This window comes from Tupaia chinensis, unplaced genomic scaffold (genome assembly GCF_000334495.1).
Source record: "Tupaia chinensis unplaced genomic scaffold, TupChi_1.0 Scaffold145519_1, whole genome shotgun sequence".
Lineage (NCBI taxonomy): Eukaryota > Metazoa > Chordata > Mammalia > Scandentia > Tupaiidae > Tupaia > Tupaia belangeri.
This window is the reverse complement of record NW_006205376.1, coordinates 3,148,199-3,170,201: the sequence shown is the minus strand read 5'-3', so window position 1 is coordinate 3,170,201 and position 22,003 is coordinate 3,148,199. Positions and strand designations below refer to the sequence as shown.

The 22,003-nt window shown below is 33.7% G+C and overlaps 1 protein-coding gene across 2 annotated transcripts in view; it reads left to right on the top strand.

The window, feature by feature from the left end:
- CPNE8 (copine 8) overlaps window positions 1–22,003 on the top strand; it is a 203,416-nt gene that overhangs the window by 94,197 nt on the left and 87,216 nt on the right. For both annotated transcript variants that reach the window (XM_006168092.3, XM_027768098.1), the window contains exons 7-10: window positions 2,896–2,959; window positions 8,641–8,744; window positions 12,743–12,847; window positions 14,765–14,806. In XM_006168092.3, the coding sequence (XP_006168154.1) occupies window positions 2,896–2,959; window positions 8,641–8,744; window positions 12,743–12,847; window positions 14,765–14,806 (315 nt within the window). The remainder of the gene's footprint in view (window positions 1–2,895; window positions 2,960–8,640; window positions 8,745–12,742; window positions 12,848–14,764; window positions 14,807–22,003) is intronic.

Sequence of the window (22,003 nt, the reverse complement as noted above, 5' to 3'; positions counted from 1 at the left end):
CTGTTTATCAAAGCATAGTAAAGTGATTTATTTAAACAATTTTGATATATGGGATGTTACTGTGTTCAGTAATTACTTTTAAAGAACATCTCAATCTCCAGAGATTATGAACAGTTTATTTTTGTTATTGAAAAATTATGTATGAAATCATTGATTATACTGCTTCTGATTTAGTATATTATAGTAACTATATTGCTTTGTTTTTTTTAATGTCAATATTTATATTCTATGAGGTCACATTTAATTTACTCACAGTATTCAAAATTACAGGGTAACAAGATTTTCTTTCTTTTTTTTTTTAAGACATTTTTTGCTATAGGGATCATGCACTTGCTGCAGAGACAGAAAGAGGCAGAGGGACAGAAAGCAAGAAATAATCTCTCAGGGGAGATGGCTACGCCACAATCCCTTTTCCATACACCTGTCAGGATCTAGAGCATTCATGCTCATGTGCCTGGTGTGAGTTTTAAACTGCTGGGTCTGGGACTTGAACCGTGGTTGGCTGCATGGGAGTCTGACAATATAATCATTATACCATCTGCTGGTCCTAGATGAATTTCTTGATGAATGTACTGTTTCAACTTTTAAAGAAAAGTTGCAACTTTGCAAAAGTTGGCAATTTTCTTATATATGATACATTTTAACAGTGAACATACTGTGTTACATTTTGGGAGAACTAATTTACTAAAATCTTTGAAATAACGTTTTGTTAATAATTTAGAAATAAAACATTGAACAGAAAGATAAATGTGTCAGATTTAAATTAAATGAATTAGTAACTTTGAAAAACTATCAATCTTTTATTTTTGCCTTAGGAAATGATATAGTTTCCTCATATAATTAGACATCAAAAGAAAATTGACTTAAAGCAAATTTCTCTTTGCTTGAATGTTAGCATTTTCAATTACTGGACTATTTATGTGGCTTATTTTTTTGCTTAACAAGAAAATTTTGTGATCATATAGCTAAATTTTAGTTTGGCCATCCTGTAATTTACACTTTGAGACAATCTGGAATATTCCACATATAGCTATTAAATATAGCATTCCATATTCTGTATTATGTTCTAAACTGTAGTAACACTGCTTATAACCGTCAGCCAACAATTTATTTCTTATTTCACATCCTTTCAGAAATCTCTGTAAATTCATCATTGACCTCATTGAAACAATTGTATTATGCCAACAAATATGTCAGTGACTTTGAATTTACATTAATATTGTAAATTATTTAGGCATGACCTAATTTTAGTGTAATGTTATATAAATACTTGATCATGCCACTGGGTAACTTTGATAATTCCGTTAATATTTTTAATTTAATTTAAAAAATTAATGCAGAGAGTTTTCTTATAGTTTTTCTTGCCCCAATCAAAATAATGGATTTGGCATGGAAAAGGTGTTGATTTATCTTTTACTCAGTTAAGGACTAGCACTTATTAACACCTATGTCTCTTCTTCCACCTTCTTTAATTTGGAATTTGTCATTGCAATGGAGTCTGGTTGGTAAATTTTGTACTGGGGATTATTACATAATTTTGTTATCTTTATAAGTGAAACTCAGAATTTTCATTCTACTCCTTTAACTGCCTAACCTTTTCTATCATGACCACCTCTTTATCTCTTTCTCACCTACTTCCCTCTCCCTTTCCCCTTTCAATGAATAGTGTTTAGAGATCATTCACTAGATAAATAATATAATAAACTCATCAATACTAGGGTTACATAGAATGCATAACAATGATCTAATTTGTTAAAGAATTCTCTAAATGAAATGGTATGAAGTGATGTGACTCTTGTGTATCTATCTTATTTAGCTGAGGCCTTCTGAAATCACTCTGTAATTCAAATGTGATTCAGTTCAGCAAATATGTAGAGACCATCTAATAAGTGACTAACATCTTCAAGTGTAGGCATGCAGAAATAGTCATGCTAAGCACTCACCTTTTGCAGTGTGCTACTCTTGTGAATAATATAAGAAACTACATAATAATAAATATAATTAATTGAATATTTATTCTGTGTTATACTTTTTACATGCGTGATATTAAAAATGCATTATTTTGATTTCTCTTATAAAGAAATTGAGTTCCAGAAAGATTAAACAGTTTGTTCAAGGCCGTAGTCACTATTTGATGGACCTGGGGTTTGAACTTAGTTATGTGAAAATCTAAACACAATCTCTGGATATCCAGTCTCATTGTACCAGAGTAGGAGTATTCACAAGGAAGAGAGGGAGGAGGAAACACTTCTAGTTATGGGAGACAGAAAGGTGACATTTGAGTTGTACTTTGAAAAATGAATGCAGGTTTACTAGGTGAACAGCCTAAGGATTAATCTGAGGGGACTGGCAGGTGGCATGGTGGTTAAGGTGCTAGACTCCCACATGGCCAATCACAGTTCACATCATGCACTTGGCAGCTTGCTCTCTCACTTTCCTTTCTCATCAAATTAAAAATTTATAATAACAAATAAAATTAAATACATACATATATATAGTTTAAACATTTTAAAAAATGGAACCAGTAGTTGGCTTAATGGCTTATGTTGCTGGACTCCCATGTAGTCTACCACAGTTTGAGTTCCAAACATGGTGGCTTAAACTCATGCCAGGCTGAGGCATGCAACCTCAGAGGACTAACATGTTGAAAGTGATGTTCAAAGTTTAGCTTCATTGGGAAGTGTGGATCTTGGGGTAAATTAAAGGTTAAGAACTGAAAATATATTTTATTAGGGAAGACCCCACTTAGTAGTAAGCTCTTTATTTGATTATGTAAGTATAAATATATTGTATAATATTGTATAATATTAGCTTATATAATACTAATTTATGTCATATAACTTCATATTATATGTTAATATAAAATATTAATGTATATAAATATTTTTGTTTTAGAGGCATTCCAGGGAAGAAATGTGGTATAATTATACTTACAGCAGAGGAATTAAACTGTTGCAGGGTAAGTAAATATTTCTTTGTTTAAAACTCATGCTGGGCACGTGCACATGCATACCTAAGATCCCAAGAGGAGAACAGAGAAGGGATTGCATCAGAGCCATCCCCCCTTCTGGCTGATTTCTCTCTTTCTATTTCTCTGTCTCTCTGTGTCTCCAGCGACTGTACACTCCCGGTAGCAAAAATTTCTTAAAAAAAAATAGAAAGTATTAAATTAAAACCTAATATTTACATTGATTTTTTTGGCATTAGTATAAGGAATTATCAATATATCAGTAAGTTTAATTCTTGCAAAAATTTTGAAGACTTATGTGTAATTTGGAATGAATACTTCTAGTCACTTGAATATAGTTCTTTTGTATAAGTCCCCAATCCTCATATTTCAGTTGCTTGAAGTAGGATTTCTGTGTCTTATAGCAGTTCTATTTTTAATTTTTGAGAAACCTTCATACTGTTTTCTATAGTGTGTGCACTAATACGCATTCCTACCAATAATATTTAAGGATTTCCTTTCTCCATATTATTTTCCAATACTTGTTATCTTTTTGCTGTGTTTTTTGAGAACAGTCATTCTCATGGATGTTAGACAGTATCTTATGTGGTTTTGTCTTACATTTTCCTCATAATTAGTGATATTCAGAACCTTTCATATACCCATTGGCTATTTGTATGTTTTCTTTGGAGAAATCTCTGTTCAGTTTCTTAACCTATTTTTTAGTTGGCTTGGTATTTTATTTGTTTTTGTATTTTTGCTATCAAGTTGCAGGAATTCCTTATATAGTCTGGAGATTAACCCTTTGTCAAATATATGGTTTATAAGTATTTTTTCTAATTCTGTAGGTTACCTTCTCTTTTATTGAGTGTTTCCTTTGTTGTACAAATACTTTGTTGTCTGATGTAATCCAACTTATCTATTTTTGCTTTTTGATTTGTACTTTTGGTGTCATATTCAATAAATGATAGCCAAAGCCAATATTTTTTAAAATAATGCTTCATTTAATTTTATTTATTATTATTGTTATTATTTTTAATTTGCTACAGGCCATGTGCACTCACCAGAGAGAGATAGAGAAAGCAACCCACCAGGGTCAGTACTCAAATTGCAGCTAGCCTTATGGGAGTCCAGTGCCTTAACCACGCAACCTGCAGGCCCTTCCAAGACTAATATTTATAAACTTTTTAAAAATCTTCTTCTTTGAAAATGCTAATATGCGTAATATCTGCCCAGATAGATACTTTGCATTTGAGAGACGTATAAATTATAAATTTATGTAAATATTTATTTTAGTGTCTTAATCCTATTTATCACAACTTAGTATTACATAGTTTTATTTAAATGCAACTTTCATAATATAGCTAAGTGCCAGAGTAAAAATAGATGAAGTTCAGAAATCAGATTAGAAGTGTATCTTTACTTGTCATTTTTAAGAAGCTCGACATTATCCACAGAGAATATTTTGGATCCTGACTGATAGACTGATTCCACAACATTCACAAAATATTTCGGTGTACCAGGAGTGGATGCTTAGAATACAATGGCAAGTGAGAAAACAGCACAACAAACTTTTCTGGTCTTTGTCTTTAACAAACACATAGTTTATAGGAAAGACAGATATTAATCAGCTGTCTATATATGTAAAATGAGTCATGAAAAGTGCTAAATGCTTCAAATAAATTATCAGAGTACAATAGGGAATCTTATTTATATGAGAGAAAACATAGCTGCAAGCCTCTGAGGAAGTTTCACCTGAGCTAAGGCTGAAAGGAGTGGTTTATCAGCCAGAGTTCCAGGACATCACACAGCTTGTCTAAGGGCTAAGATGGGAAAAGAGTGTTGTGTGATAGTCAGGCACTAGTATTGAATGTTGACTAAGATAAAACTTTGCAGACAAAGGTGGGAAAGGCTGGTTAGAGCTCATTTAATGTAAAGACTGCATTTATCCTAAATGGAGGGAAAGCTTTGAGCATTTGAAACATTTTAATTGGTGAGCAGCATGATTGTTTTTTCGTGCATTAAGAACCTTACTCTGGAGCTGGCCTTGTAGTCTATTGGTTAAAAGAGTTGGATCTCACATCATCAACTATGATTGGAATCCTGGTCCTGGCAGCTTGAAATAGATGCTGGGTGCATGTGTGTGCATGCCACAAATCCCAACAGAATGGAGAAATGGAGAAGGGATTGTGGCATGATCATGCCCTATTAGGGGTGTTTTCTTCTCCCTGCCCCCATGTCTCTCTGGTGAGCACACACATCATCTGGCAGTTTAAACAAACAAACAAAGAGCTTTACTCAGTCTGTTGAATGGAGAAGGACTGGATATGCCCAAATTGAAAGCGAGAAAGAAATGCACTACTTATGTCCAGGTAACAGGTAAGATTGACTGGGACTAAGGTGGTGACAGTAGCGCCAAAGTAAAGATTGAGAGAAGTTTTACAGGTAGAATGGTGTAACTTGGTAAAGGGTTAGATAAAGGGTGAGGCAAGGAAGGAATAAGGAATGGCTTCCTTAAGCATTTGCGTGGATGATGATGTCATTAATCAAGCTGGGAAAATCATAGGAGAAACAAGTTTCTATTCAGAAACTTAACCTATTAGGTGCTTAATCTGACCTTGTTAGAAGTGCCTGTGAAACATACAAGTGAACGTGTCCAATAAAAAACTCTTCATACTGACATCAAGTTTGAAGAGAGGTCTTAGAAATCTGTTGGATGGCATTAAGCATAAACGATAACAACAAAAACCTAAAATACATAGCTGCTTGTTTTCTCCCCACATTAGATTTTTTTTTGTGCTTGATACAGATGGAATCCCTACTAACTTAATAATGTGGATAATTGCATGAATGTATTTTATCCAGAGTTACAAAATTTGCTACATTGAAACAAATCTTTACTTTAAACCAGTTATTCACTTTGTAGGTCTTAAGGAATATAATTTGGAAAACTAAAACTTGATAGGAAGTTTACCAGTAATTATATGAAAATGTATGGTTTTCTAATGTTAAATCTCATTGAAGTTCAATTTGAAATAATACATTTCATTTTCTTATGATATATTTCAGTATATCATAGTGTTTCTTAAAAGTTTGTGTTTTGGAAAGTTATACTTTGGGAAAATGTGGTATAAAGTAGTGACTTTTTTTTTTCCCCTTGAAGAACAGTGTCCTTGGAATGTCCCTATGAGCTTAGAAAACCACTTCCCGAAGGGCATTTTAATATATGTGAAGATGAAAGGGCATTTAAAACAAAACAGTTCTTCCTTCTTAATACTGCCTTATAGTTTGATCATCCAGGGTGATTCTCTTGCTATTGCTTTAATGTATAGAAATTTTTGATTTTTAAACCTCAATTTTGAAAAAAAAATCATAGTCGAAAAGTTTGAGGTAACAGTGATGTCTGAATTTTCTTTTGCTTTTTTTTTTTTAAATTTTATAGCATCAAAATGCCTGGCTAGAAGTGTATTTTGGGTGTTACTATGAATGTTTCTCTGACAGAAGTTGTCAAAGCTAAATTCTAAAGAATAAAATAACACTGTACCAATACTTTATACCACCTTTCCAAGGGTAGAGATCATCTTGTTTATCACCCTATTACTAGTTTCTAGCTTGACTATCCCTTGAGAAATGTTAGCTATAAGTAAGCAAGTCAATGTGTGAATGAAAAGACAGCATCGTTTGTATAGTCTCCTGGAAGTCCTGAAAGAAAATAATGAGAATTTAGGTGGATACTTAATAAGTATTGCTAGACTCAGCAAAATGAGGTAGTGAGCAAAAGAAAGTGCTTTGATGGATATTGTTAACATTTTCACCAAATATTATTCAAAACTATGAGATCTGATTGAATCTGAACTTTGCCACACTACGGCTTTCCAAAATTTTTAGCATCTTCTTTCAGTTAAACCAAAAACTCTCCAAAATCTTGATTTTAAGTTTTAATTAACGATATATTTTCTACCTTTACAAAAGTTTATCCTAATTGAATAAAGTTTAACTTCTTGATTTATGAAACCCAGCTTTTTTACATTTAAACTATGTAGATTATGAGTGCTTGAGTAAATAAATTGATAAAAATTATTAGTTTGGTATAATAATTAACAAAACTATGTAATTATATTACAGATGAAAATTCAAGTACTTTACTTGTATTAAGGCCCAATATAACTTTTTTTTTTTTTTAAATTAGGACACATGTACTTGCTAGAGACAGACAGAGAGAAGGAAAATGAGAAATTGCCTCTCCCCCAACTTACAGTGAGATGGTCACACTGCAGTTCCTTCTTCTCCATTCTCCTCTTGGGATTTTGGGCATGCACGTACATGTACCTAGTGTGAATTTCAAGCTGCCAGGTCCAGGAGTCCAACCATGGTTAGCCATGAGGGAGTCCACGCCTTATCCATCACACCTCCTGCTAGCCCCATAAACATCATTTTTAAATGTATTTACTGAGAAATTTTTTAGTGCACTTGAACTTATACAAGTGCACTCTTTCTCTCACCAGAGAGAAAGAGAGGTAATTAAAAAGCACCACCACCTAGGGGGATAACCACTTTGTAATCCATTCTCTTCTATTCTCCTCTTGGTATTTTAGACACACACATACATGTGCCCAGTGTGTTCCTCAAGCCACCAGCTGCACAAATGGCTATGTGAAATTCGGCCACTTTCACCTCCATGCTCCTGGCTCACTTGCACTTGTGTATAATTAAGAAGAAACTGGGCCCAGCAGGTGGCATAGTAGCTAAGGCACTGGACTTCCATGTGGTCGACTGCCGTCTGAGTATAGGACCTGGCGGCTTGAAACTTACACCTGGTGCATGTTCGTGTGTATGCAAAATCTTAACAGGAGAATAAAGGAGAAGCAATTGTGGCATATCCATCTCCCCTGGGGGGTGATTTCTTGCTTCCTGTCTCTTCATCTCTCTTTCTCTCCAGCGAGTGCACATGCACTACAGCAAAAAAATCTCTCTCAAAAAGAATCTTTCTTCTAAATTGTAAACTATGTGGCTGGTAATATAATTCACAGTGTTGTACTCCATCTAATCATCTAATACTATACATCTCAACATCTAATACATAGTAGATATATAGTATATGCTTAGTAAAAAGTTTACTAAGTGAACAGGAATTTAAAACCTTTTCTTTTATGAAAGTGTACACCCAAATATATAAAGAAAGACCCTGTATTATTATGACATTTAGCACCTAAAGTCATACAGGGGAAAAATGTTAAAGGGTTTTGAAAAATAAAGCTTTTGTAACTAGGATGAAAATTTCCAGCAAAATTTGGGAAGTCACATAGACCTTTAAAAAAAAATTGGAGGCCTGTCAGTGGCATGGTGATTAAGGCGGGTAGATCCCACATGGCCAGCCTTGAGGTTCCATGACTGGGAAGTTTGAAGAACATGCTGGGCCCCTGTGAGAACATGCCCAAAATCCTGAAAGGAGGGGAAAATGGAGGAGGAATTGCAATATGACCGTTCTTTGTGGGAGTACTTTCTCACTTGCTCTCTTTCTGTCTCTCTGGTGAGCTCACATACTCTCTGGCAACATTAAATATTTTTGTGTAGTACTTGACTATTTGCATTAAAATGGCAAATTGGTTTTCTTATCAAGTCTTGCTTGGGATCAGCAGTTTTTAGTTATTTATGGCTCATGCTTTCAGCTATTTTATTAATTTTGTTTTTAGGATGCTGTTTTGATGCAATTTTGTGCAAACAAATTGGACAAGAAGGACTTCTTTGGAAAATCAGATCCTTTTCTTGTGTTTTATCGAAGTAATGAAGATGGCAGGTAGATTTCTCTTCCATGATAAGAATATTTGAATTATTATTTTTCTTTAGAGAAGCTCATTAAATTGATAAGTGAAGTAAAATGTGTTGATAGTTCTAAAAAATTACTGTGATTGGCATCCCAAAAACAATGTGTAACTTTATAAGCATTTTATTAGGGGATTTAAAAATATTTGTAGAAAAATTTAATTAAAATATAAGTTTATGTTGGTGAAAAAATCTGAAATTATGAATAGTTTTTCATAATATACATGTTGCATAATCCCTCATGTATTTTTGTTTGACATTAATAATGATTTTCAGTTTCATAGAAATACTTTACTTCTCTGACTTTATGATACTGCCTTACTTGCATGGAAGAATTATATTTTATGGAACTCTAAAATGCAAAAACCAATTCGTTTTGTTATACAGGAGGTGTCTCCCCCCCTAAGTTTGTTTATTATGAGAAAGAGAGAGAGAAAGACAGAGGGAGACAGGTGTCCCCAACAGTGCTCTGTGCCATGATCCACCCCCAGCCTCTGCCAGGCAGGATCATGGGTATGCACACACATGCCCATTGTGTGCTAGCAGACCTTGAGCTGTGAACCTGGGACTTCCAATGTAGCCTTGGCATCACAGAGCACCACATTACTGCTGCACCCCCATCAAGTCCTAGAATTGAACTCTTTAACTGCTTTCCAGGAGAAGGATGAAGATTTTATGGATTGCTTTTTGGTGCAAAAAAACCCATGCATAGTTTTTCATAATATTTTTCCATGAACATTTGAAAATTCCTCATATATGTTTTACTACTTAAAATGAATTTTAAATATGAAAAGCATTGGATAATTAGGCATAATAATTTATGTACAAATGTGTAATTATACATGAAAATGAAGGTGCTTTCATTTTGGTGATACTCAATATGAGAAATTATTTTTAAATTTAGTAACTGAGACATTATGTTGTACTTGTATATAATTAAGAAAAAAACAGTTCCCCCCAAAATATCAGAGTCTAAAGTTCAGTACTATTTTTTTTATATTCCAGTTATTTGAATTTGCCAATCATTATTAGATTGATGTCTGTGTGATTTAAATACATATCCATGAGTTACAGAATAATATTTTCGTACATATGACTCTACCATTAAATATATTTGACTGTTGTTTTCTATGATTCCTATCGTACTATATTTGTGGAGAAGTTTAGTGATTACAAATATAGCTATGGTTTTATTGTCCTAATTTAAATCATTACTACTTAATAGCTATGGGAGGGGTTGGCAGGTGTTTTGGTGGTTAAGGGTGCTGAACTCTCTCATGGCCGACCATGGTTTGAGTCCTGGACCTGGAGGCTTGCTTTCTCACTTTCTCTCTCTCTTACTCTGTTCCTCTCTGGGCAAATTAAAACAAGCAATAAATAAATTAAATAATTAGTTAAAAAATAGCTATGGGACTATGAGAACTGAAATATTAGCTATTATTATTATTATTATTACCATGTTATTGTATGATGCATCCTTTATTTGTTTGCCCTAACTATATATAATAAATATTAGCTAAAGAGAAAAAATTGTCTGAAAATTAAAAATGAAGACAGTAGAATGAAAAAAAATCTGTCATTACCGCTGTACTTATGATTGAAATTATACAACATGTTAATGTTATATATTAAGTGTATAAAATATTAAATAAAAACAGAAAGTTTGCTATTTGAGGTGAATACACTGGACAGTTTAAAATAATGTTTACTTACGAGATTTTTGTTGATGCAGCTTCTGGGTAACTGCATACTTTTGTTATGTTATCATATTGTTATGGGGTGAACAGAATCCTTGTTGTTTGTCCATGAAGAATTGTAGACAGACACCAACAGATAAGCAGAGGGTACAGAAACTAAGAGCCAGCTGGCAGAGGTCAGACCAGCCAGCCAGCCCAGGGGTCATCTGGATGAGTCTCTTTTTCCCTTTTTGTTTTTGAGAGATTTTTCCCTTAGAGTGTGTGTACTCACCAGAGAAAGAGAGAGACAGATACAGTGAGAGGGAAAGTGAGAAATCACAATCACCAAAATAACCTTATACTTTAGTTCCATTTTTCTCATGAACTTTTTAAAATACCGCATTTATTTTGAAAAAACTACATGGATTTCAAAACTTTTTTTTAACAAAATAAACTACTTCAATTTCATTTTCCACAAAATTTTTGAAGTACCCTTGTAAAAAGAAAAAGGTAGATAATTCAGAAATCTCCAGTCATTTAAAAATGACTTTTACTACAGTTTTGTGAATCTCACATGTCTTAATATATATATATAGTTGTATTTCGATTAGTTTTGAATGAGTAAAAGTGATTTTTCTCAATTTTTTATATTTGGTCTCTATTTTTAGCTGGAAAATTTTTAGTGTATGGAGCTATCTCAGAAATTGCCTAGCATGTTTTAGGCTCACTGTATAGTAAAAATTTCTCCTGGAAGAATGAATTTAAACATTAATATATGATTATAGTCTTCATTTGCTTTCACATATATTCAATAAATTAACCTGTAGTCAAAATTAGTTAATAATTTTCTTTTTTTCTAAATAACTATTTTTGGTAAATAGCTTTGTTTAATGCATTATAATATAGGTTACTGAATAAAGTACTTTTCTTATAGTACTATTTGTAATGCACAGACACTCCCACATTTATGTCTACCTGCCTTGAATATAAGGAAAAGCTATATGAAAACCCTGTCAGCATTTCCACCAATTACATTAGTACTAGAATTCTTACTAGTGGCATTTTGCTGCCTATATCCCATCCAATGCATTACAAATGAGAATGATTAATAGGAGACAAATGATGATGTGGCTTATAAATACCTCACTTAGAAGATGAGTCACTTTCCTAGGAGAAATTGCAAGTGTCAAAGTATTTCATTGTTATAGCTGATAACACTAGAATATAACAGAAATTTTTATTTAACCACAACAAACAAAAGTGGCCAACAAGTCAATAGACTGTTAAGCATGTCTATTTGAAAATAGTTGCTCTTTCTCTCTCTGTTGTCTACTTTCATCTACTTACAGTATGTTGTTCCAGCTCTTCTCCCCCGTCTCGCATGCATCATGCATGGTTTCCTCTCTACAGGGTCTTTTCCTTTGTAGACAGCCTTGCTGTTATTGCTTCCATCTTGAAAATTCAAAAGTCACAAAAAAGAAAAAACAAAACAAAACAAAACCTTTTCCCTTGACTAATCTTTTTTCCTTAAGTTACCCTCAGTTTCTTTCTTTCATTTTTTTTTTCTTAAAAGCTAAACTACTTTTGGGACCAGCACTTAGCGTAATGGACTCCCACGTAGTCGACTGCGGTTCGCATCCCAGACCCGGTGGCTTAAACCTCACACCGGGTGCGTGTGCGTGCGTGCCCAAGATCCCAGGAGGAGAATGGAGGAGAAGGGATTGTGGCGTGACCATCCCCTCTGGGGGGGTGATTTCTCGCTTTCTATCTGTCTCTCTCTGTCTGTCTGGTGAGCGCACGCGGCCTATAGCAAAAACCCCTCCAAAAAAAAAAGCTGAACTACTTTTAAAAAAAAATGTTTACATATGCTGCCTCAGTACTCTGTTTTTTTTGAGCCAACTCCGACTAGGTTTTTGTCCCCCACATTCCAACAAAACAGCTCTTCTCAGGATTTCTAATGCTGGTCATAGTCTTGATGACCCATGGGTAGTTTTCACTGGCTCAGTATGTCACCACAATTTTTATAGAGATTATTTACAAGACTGCTTTAGGATCTATTGAATTTGCTGCATATTTTGAAGGGGGGGATAAATGTACTGTAAAAATATCATTGCTTTATGTTATAGTAGGCTAATCTTTACAGACTGAAAATCACATGTCTCTTTTTATTAAATGATGTAGCAGCAGCTGAGAGATTAACCACATTTATTTTGCACAAAAAGAAAAGAGAAGAATGACTTATAAAACAATTCATAACCAAATCATGTAAATAACTGAAAACTTTTTTTTTTCCCAGTTTTACAATTTGTCATAAAACAGAAGTTGTCAAAAACACTCTGAATCCTGTATGGCAAGCATTCAAGATCTCAGTTAGAGCCTTGTGTAATGGAGATTATGACAGGTAAAAGAAACGATCGTTTTCCTGGAGATTTGGAATGTTCATTATCATCTACTAATCTACAGTTAGTCAGATTTATATATTTTAAAAATAAAGTACTTCTTTACCTATGTGTGTATTTACAAAATCACTTATAAGTTACTCAAAAGTTTTCAAATAAAGCTTTCTAACGCATGATGGTTTGGTGAAGAAGATAATTTGGCTAATTAAAATTTGGTTACACTCACTGGTTTTTCAAGATGAAAGTATGCAGAGTGCTAAATATAAAAATACATAGCATACTATTTTGTTTTAATATATTATTCAAAAGACATTTTGAATTTTCATTGTCTGAAGACTATTATATATTATCCTTCTGAGGTAGAATAAATAGATATTGAAGAAGTAGAATGCTATGGCTAAATTGTTACCTACCCTGACATACTCTTGATAATGTTATTTGGCATAACTACTTTTATGATTGCTGATTCAAAAAAATCTCATAGATGTAGAACCGGGAGATTTGGTGTGTTGCAAGAGCTGAGTGAAGTATTCCTAAAGGTCTTTACACAATATACCTGAAGATTTTTTTTCAATTTTTTTTAATAGAGTGGATGTGCTCACAAAAGAGAGAGAGAGAGAAAGAGAAAGTGAGAAATCACCCCCAAGGAGGACTGGCCATATGTCAGTCCCTTTTATTCTGTTCTCATCTCAGGATTTGCACACTCACCTGGCGTATTTTTCAGGCCGCTGGGTATAGGACTCAAACCATGCAGTCAGTCTTGTGGGATACAAGTGCCTTAACCTCCATGCCACCTGCTGGCCCAACTTGAAGATTTTTTACTATCAACGTTTTCTCTTTTTCTTATAAAAATTTACTATAAAGTTATAATATAAAAAAACTCTACCCACCCTAAAAGAAAAGTAGGTATATTAAAAGTAAAAACTTAAACCATTTGTTTATTTTACTCATCTTTGTACTTGTAAATTAGAGAAATAGAAGTTTATTCCACTAACCAGTATCATAGAAGGAAATACTGACTGCAAGTATGTCATTGTTGACTGAAATTTACCATACTGCTTTGCTGCCATTTTATTCTTTTAATAGATCATAACATTATTTAAAATGGACTTACTCTTGGTGCCAGCAGTTGGCGTAATGGCTACGTCACTGGACTCATATGTAATCAGCCGGGTTCAAGTCCTGGACCCAGCAGCTTAAACTCATGCAGGGTGTGTGTGTGTGCGTGTGTGTGTGTGTGTGCGCATGCCCAAGGTCCGAAAAGGAGAATTGAGAAGAAGGGATTGCAGCGTGGCCATCCCCCCTGGGGGGCGATTTCTTGCTTTCTGTCTCTCTGTCTCTCTCTTTCTGGCGAGTGCACAAGCCCTATAGCATAAGGTTCTAAAAAAAAATGGAGGGGGTGGTTCTTATTATGTGGCTCTTAATTAGAGCATCAGCATCACCTGGTAAACTTCGAGAAATTCTAATTCTTAGGCCTTTGGCCAGACTTACTGAACCTGAAAGTCTAGGAAAGAGGTCCAGTGATCTATGTTTTGACAATCTCTCCATGTGATTCTGATCCACGCTGTGCTTGAGAAATACTGTTTCAAAACAGTTGTTTTCAAGAGTGGAGAAGTGGGTGCCTACGTTCCCCTGAGGAGCATTGTCCTTCATATATTTTCCTTACTCCTTTTGAGGGATCAGTGTAGACTTTAGAAATGTACTTTAACATGTAAATTGAACTGTAGTAATAAAATTAGCAAAATTAACATCAAATTACTTTTTAAAACCTACATATATGTGCACTATTTTACCTTAAAAAAATCTTATTTATTTATTTATTGGAGAGATTTTCACTATAGGGTTATTTTTAAATTCTCAATGGTATATCATTTTGATCTTACTAAGTAACTTTATGCGTATGTTTTTTCCGTGGACAGAACAATCAAAGTAGAGGTATATGACTGGGATCGAGATGGGAGGTAAGACATTTTCTTTTCTTTTATTCTCGCACTTGGAACTTCGTATTTTGGGTTGTTGGAAAAGTCATGACACATTTTTGCATAGAAAAATACATCATGACTTTTCCGAAAACTCAATGCTTTAAGAAACATGTACGCTGAAATGACCACATTTCTAAATTTCAGTTTGCAGATCTTATATTTGTCTGTTTTTCCAAATGTTCCCGAGGTGCTACATGAGGTTTTCTTCAACTTAAGAATTAAAATAGAGGTCTCACTTATTTCCAGTAACATAAGGGTTTTCAAATTGGACTTGATGATAAAGGAAACGATAAATAGATTAAATAGATAGATAGATAGAAAGATGGAGAGTTTATGGAACATAGCTAAAAGAAATGAATGATTTGGACCATTAGGTGGGAAAATATCAACAAACGTATCACTTTACTTTTACAGTTCCTTTGAAATACCAGATTTAGAAGCAAAGAGCATATTTACATACTGAAATTGTATAGCCTTATTTTCTCATTGGATCACTAATAATCTTGGGGAAATTGTTTACTTATTCTTAAATTTTCACTTCAGTGTACCTTCCTTAAAAGCATGTTCAAAAGAAGTCTGAGGAGTTGAACTGGGTGAAACTAAAGTGAATAAGTTTGAGAGGAGAAAAGATTGCTAGGGAAAATGTAAACATTCTTTAGAAGTGAATTATATGATTAGTAGCATAATTAGTGGAACAGATTTTATATAAGTGGTCCAGTATCTTTTTAATGTTGACATAAAATACCCTTTTTCTAAGCCAAAGTATAAATTTATGTTTTAGTATAAAAAATTTCAGTATATAATTCTATGTAATTTATGTATACAACAGCAGCCATTTCAGTGTTAGCAAAATTATTAGTTTGTAGACTATGTGTAAAAAGCAAAATTAAAACAATTAAGTAATTCTTAATAGTACTTTCAATTAAATAGTATATATATATATCATTTGAAGGGACATTAGTCTCCATTTAATAATAATGCACAAAATAAAATTCAAATATTAGTTTTATAATTCAATAATGAGTCATTGTATGGATTATTATACAAGTTGATATCTGCTTTGGGGTAATGTAGTATAATGACATGGTTGTTAAAGTTTTATGTGTATTTTTCTTTATCTGACAATTTTCTAATGTAGAATCCTTTTTAAAAATCAGAATGAGGGGCCAGCAGGTGGCATGGTGGTTAAGGGGGCTGGACTCCCACCTGGCTAACTGTGGTTCGAGACCCGGACCTGGCAGCTTGCTTTCTCACTTTCCTTCTCCCTCTCTCTGTCTCTCTCTGGTCAACTTCAAAATAAATAAATTAATTAAATAAGTAAAATGAATAAAATTAAATAATAATTTTAAAATTAAAAAAAAACAGAATGAATATTTGAGACTCATTTTGTTTCATTGCATAATTTAACAATCAACAGAGACTGTTTTCTATTCTTTATGTTTGCCTTCTCATCATCTTTAACATTTGTCCTAAACTCTGTACATACATCCTTTTTTTTTTTTATTGAAGTTTTTGCCATAGGGCACATACACATGCACTCACTGAAAGACAAGAGAGAAATGGTCAGAGAGAAAGTGAGAAATCACCCTCAAAGGAGACGGTCACATAGCAATTCCTTCTCCATGCTCCTTTTGGAAATTTAGGCATGCACACACTTGTACCTAGCGGGATTTTCACACTGCCTGGTCTGGAACGCATACTGCAGTTGGCCATGAGGGAGTCCAGCACTCTTCACCACCACACCACCTGCTGACCTCCATGTATCACTTTTTACTGTATGTGTAGATCCAGAAATTTTTTTCTTCTTATGAGAAAAGATTATTTGCTTAGTTTATTTTTCCTTACTTTGACAGTCTAGAGTAGCACTTTCTAGTGGAAATATGATGCAATTTACATATATAACTTTCAATTTTCCGGTGGCTCCATTAGTAAGTAAAAAATAAAGTCACAAAATTATTGTAGCCATAGATTTCAACTCATTACTGTATATCCAAAATATTATAATTTTAATACTATATCAGTGTAAGGAGAAATTGTATTTTATATAACAAGTCTTTGAAATCTGTTATGTATTTATGCTTTCAGCACATCTTAATGCAGACTACTTAAATTTCGAGTTCCTCATAGCAACACGTGGCTAGTGTCCACCATATTGGACAATACTGTTAGGTTGTTGGAAAACTCATGATGTGTTTCCCTCTCTCTGTCTCTCTCTGGTCAACTTCAAAATAAATAAATTAATTAAATAAGTAAAATGAATAAAATTAAATAATAATTTTAAAATTAAAAAAAAACAGAATGAATATTTGAGACTCATTTTGTTTCATTGCATAATTTAACAATCAACAGAGACTGTTTTCTATTCTTTATGTTTGCCTTCTCATCATCTTTAACATTTGTCCTAAACTCTGTACATACATCCTTTTTTTTTTTTATTGAAGTTTTTGCCATAGGGCACATACACATGCACTCACTGAAAGACAAGAGAGAAATGGTCAGAGAGAAAGTGAGAAATCACCCTCAAAGGAGACGGTCACATAGCAATTCCTTCTCCATGCTCCTTTTGGAAATTTAGGCATGCACACACTTGTACCTAGCGGGATTTTCACACTGCCTGGTCTGGAACGCATACTGCAGTTGGCCATGAGGGAGTCCAGCACTCTTCACCACCACACCACCTGCTGACCTCCATGTATCACTTTTTACTGTATGTGTAGATCCAGAAATTTTTTTCTTCTTATGAGAAAAGATTATTTGCTTAGTTTATTTTTCCTTACTTTGACAGTCTAGAGTAGCACTTTCTAGTGGAAATATGATGCAATTTACATATATAACTTTCAATTTTCCGGTGGCTCCATTAGTAAGTAAAAAATAAAGTCACAAAATTATTGTAGCCATAGATTTCAACTCATTACTGTATATCCAAAATATTATAATTTTAATACTATATCAGTGTAAGGAGAAATTGTATTTTATATAACAAGTCTTTGAAATCTGTTATGTATTTATGCTTTCAGCACATCTTAATGCAGACTACTTAAATTTCGAGTTCCTCATAGCAACACGTGGCTAGTGTCCACCATATTGGACAATACTGTTAGGTTGTTGGAAAACTCATGATGTGTTTTTCTCTGCAAAAATGTGTCATCACTTTTCCCATGACCCAATGCATAGACGTAAGTAAGGTCTCTAGAATATGTATCATAAATAGCTTTATATCAGATGAAATGTTTTGTCTGCATTTAATGGAAGTTTAGAATTATCTCTTTATGAAATGGAAAAATACCGGTCAGATATCTGTATTATTTCATGTATAAATTTAGCTGTAGAAAACCAATAAAAACTCTTTTCATCAAGAGAGAATATTTTGGTCAGGAATTAAAGTGGAAAATGCTTAACAATATTACTCGCTCACATTCACATTTTATTTCTCTAGGTAGGTACTTGAAATAGTTGTAGCAAAAATGTTATTCACAGATTTGGAACTTCAGAGAGCCATGTGGTCCTGTGTCAAAATTCTGATAGTACTTTTGATTCAATTCATCAACTCAAAATTAATTTTGTAAGGAACATCTCGTGACTGTGAAACATAGATAAATGTGCTAATGCTATTGAGCAAGTAACTAGGTAACATTAAATTAGGTACCCTGAGCTGGTCTAAAATAGAAGAAATGTGCTTTTTATTTCTTTTTATTTAACTACATTGAGAAGGGTCTGAGTGCCAAAGCTTTACTTGACCTTGGTATGAATAATGAGTGTAAATGTACTTAATTTTCAACAAGGTAAACCACTTTACTAAAATTATTCACATGATTTCCACCAATTCTTTAAGGGATGAAGGAAGAATATTTAAACCTCATTTTAACAATTGCAAAGCTTAAGTGCGGAGACACTGACTCGTCTGGGTGACAAAGCAATCAGTGGTGGGATCCTTGAAAAGCTTCAATTTCTTGAAGTTGCTTCAGCTGCATTTGCAGCTTAATTTAAAATTCAGGGAGCATTAGTGGAACGACTCTCCATTAAAACCATGTGACTCTAATGTGGGACTGATTGTAAATGGGCCACCAAGTAGATGGCTGTCTTCCAGAAAATGATGATTTGATGAAAAGGCCAAGTAGTGAACTGCCAACCATAAAGTCCCAGGTCCTGAAGTCCAGTGAGCAGGTAGAGCGGAAGTGTCACTGTTACCACTCTACCTTGTATCAAATGCAGCCATTTGGAAGAATGATATTTATTATAACTAAGTGCAGGCTTCATTTGTCTATGAAATACCATAGAAGGCAGTGTTGATAAAGGCATTTGATGTTTTTGTTTGGAGACTGTACATTATATATTATGACCAAGTAATTCTTGGCCCAATGCTTAAGAATTTATTGTGAGTTGTCAAAGAGTAGGACTCATTTAGGAAGAGCATTTGTAAACCTTTGTATGTTTCTTCTGTGTTTTGAATTCCCTTACTTACTTTAGCTAATATTCCATAATAATAATCTCTATTTGCTTGTTGAATGTCCTAAACATGTATTTTATAGACAAGATTTGGCCTCTTTTCCTCATTCTTTTAACTATCATTTTGAGACGTTTTAAAATGTCAATACTTGAAATAGTAATCAAGCTTTAACTTCTGTATATCTTTACTATATTATGTCCCAATATAAAATCTGTCAATTCAAGTTGGAAAAAAACTGTTAATGAGCACTTAGTATATATTAGCATGCCAGGTCATAGATATTACATAACTAAAAACAATTATTATACAATAATTCGATTTTATTTCATGTATTTTTAATATTCTTCTGTTCAACAAAAGCATTTTCTCATTTTCAATAAAATTTTAAGAGACCAACAGATGGCAGAATGGTTACATTGCTGGACTCCCACATGGCCAGCCACAGTTTAGTCCTGGACCTGGTGGCTTCAAACTCACTCTGGGTGTGTGTGCATGTGTGCCCAAAATCCCTAAAGGAGAATGAAGGGGAATGGATATGGTGTGTCCATGCCTCCTATGGGGTGATTTCTTGCTTCTGTCTCTCTTTTTCTGTCAAGCTCACATGCCCTATAACAAAAAATCTCTCTTAAAACATTTTTTTAAAGGAAAGCACATAAACATTTTATATTGGCACTTGGCTAAAAGCTATTTGCCCAGCAGTATTTGGGAAGTATTACTCTAACTAGTTCTTGGAACCAATCTCCTAGGGATATAAAAGATGACTGTATTTGAAATAGCTCTGTAATCTTTCTAATGAACCCTCAATCCTCCACCAATACTTGTTGTTTATGTCGCCATTCTTATCCTTTACTTGAAATTATAAACTTATCTTGAATAATACTCGAGCTTTTATTTCTCTGGTGAAACTTCAGGTAGTGAGTAAATAATGCAGCTGTCATTTCCTTAATCTCGTTTGCGGGCATCTTCATTTTTATATTCAGGTATTGATGATCTGCAGCCATGCAGATGAATAGATTTTCTGCTTTATTTCATGTCCAATTACTGCTGAATTCCACCAGCTCAACAGTAGAACTCTCAAATTCAAACCAACAAATACCTTTATAGTATGAAGTTTGATTTTTTAAATCATGTTACTATTTAAATTAATTTGCCTTTATTAGAATTTCTTCAGTCAAATTTGGGACATAAATTAATTTCTAATTCTGGTATAAGGTAAAAGAATCCTTAGGATGGGGAGAGGCCTTTATAGTTAACTCTTTATTTTACAAAGAAGCAATCGCTTCTTTGTTCGATCATCTGTAGTCCTGAATGATTTATTAGTTTAACAATTAAATCTTCCTTCCCTCTCTTGTTTTTTTCCCACTGTAAGATTACCAAGGATGATATTAAAAATGTATGTCAGCCATCAAAACAGATGAGTGCTACACAGTTAAGAGTAGAGTCCTGGATCCCCTTTTCTTTTGCCAGGGTCATCTTTTTAATGATTGGATTATAGATTGGCTTGGAGTGTCCAGGAGAATATCTCAGAAGCAGGGGTAGTAGGAAGGACCTAGGAGACTCTGATCAGTGACTATCATATGTAGGTAAATACCTTTGCATTTTTATCATTACTTTAATCATACGAATTTGTACCCCCATTCCATGTAAGTCCTAGACATTACAATAATCCCAAACTTGGAGACATGCAAGATATTTACCCCCCCATTATTCTCATTCATATATCCAGTCGGTTTCCAACTCCTGTATCTACAAGAAATAAACAACAAAATGATACCATCATTGTTACTAGGATTCCAAAAAGAATGTTTCTCTGAAGTTAATTCTGAATTACTTGCAGTTTTCATTAGGTAAAAAGATGGAATAAAAACAGGTGTTTACAAAAAGGCAGTAAATATTGTTCCTGGGCTAAATTTATTTTACAATAGTATTATAACTTATACAGCAAAATAGCAAGAAGGATTTTTTAAAAAGTAAACAGATACCAAAAGAAAAGAGTAAAGAGAGTAACAGAGCAGTAGAAAATGCATTTGTACAGTGCAGCCTAAGGGAAGAGAAAAGAAATCAGAACTAAGTTAGCTTGAATCACAGAAATGAAAGCAAGAGAATTTATACAGACTGTTGAGAAAAGGGACAAAATATTCTAACAATATTTCGTGGAACGAGGGCAAATGGGTGGAGCTGAGGTTTCATAAATGTCTGCTCAGAGATAATTGGGTTGTAAGTCCACCATTCCAAAATACATCATTTTATATCACTATAAGTCATAATGCCACCATTACCAAATTGGGATGAACTCTGTCACAAGAATATAACTCAAGGTAGATGAAACGTTAGCTTTTAATTTGGTCTGCAGACATAATTTAGCAGTAAAATCTGAACCTCTCCAAAGCCAGCATTCTACAGACACTCAAGTTAAGTACTGCCAGGGAGAGAGGCTATTTGTTCCAGGGCAACCGAGTTTCTGCTTTTGAATTAGATAAGGAAAAATGATAAATCAGGAAATAGCCAATATTAACTTTTCATGTGATTTATGTATAAGATTTGAACAAACTTAAATATTAATCAAAGCTCATACCACTGACCAAAATAAAATCTACATGAATGAGAAGAACATAAAGAAAAGAGAAAGGGGGACAATTTGACTTCTTCCTTCCCAGTTTGGATGCCCTTTATTTCTTTCTCTTGACTAATTGCTTTGGCTAGGACTTCCCATACTGTGTTGAACAGGA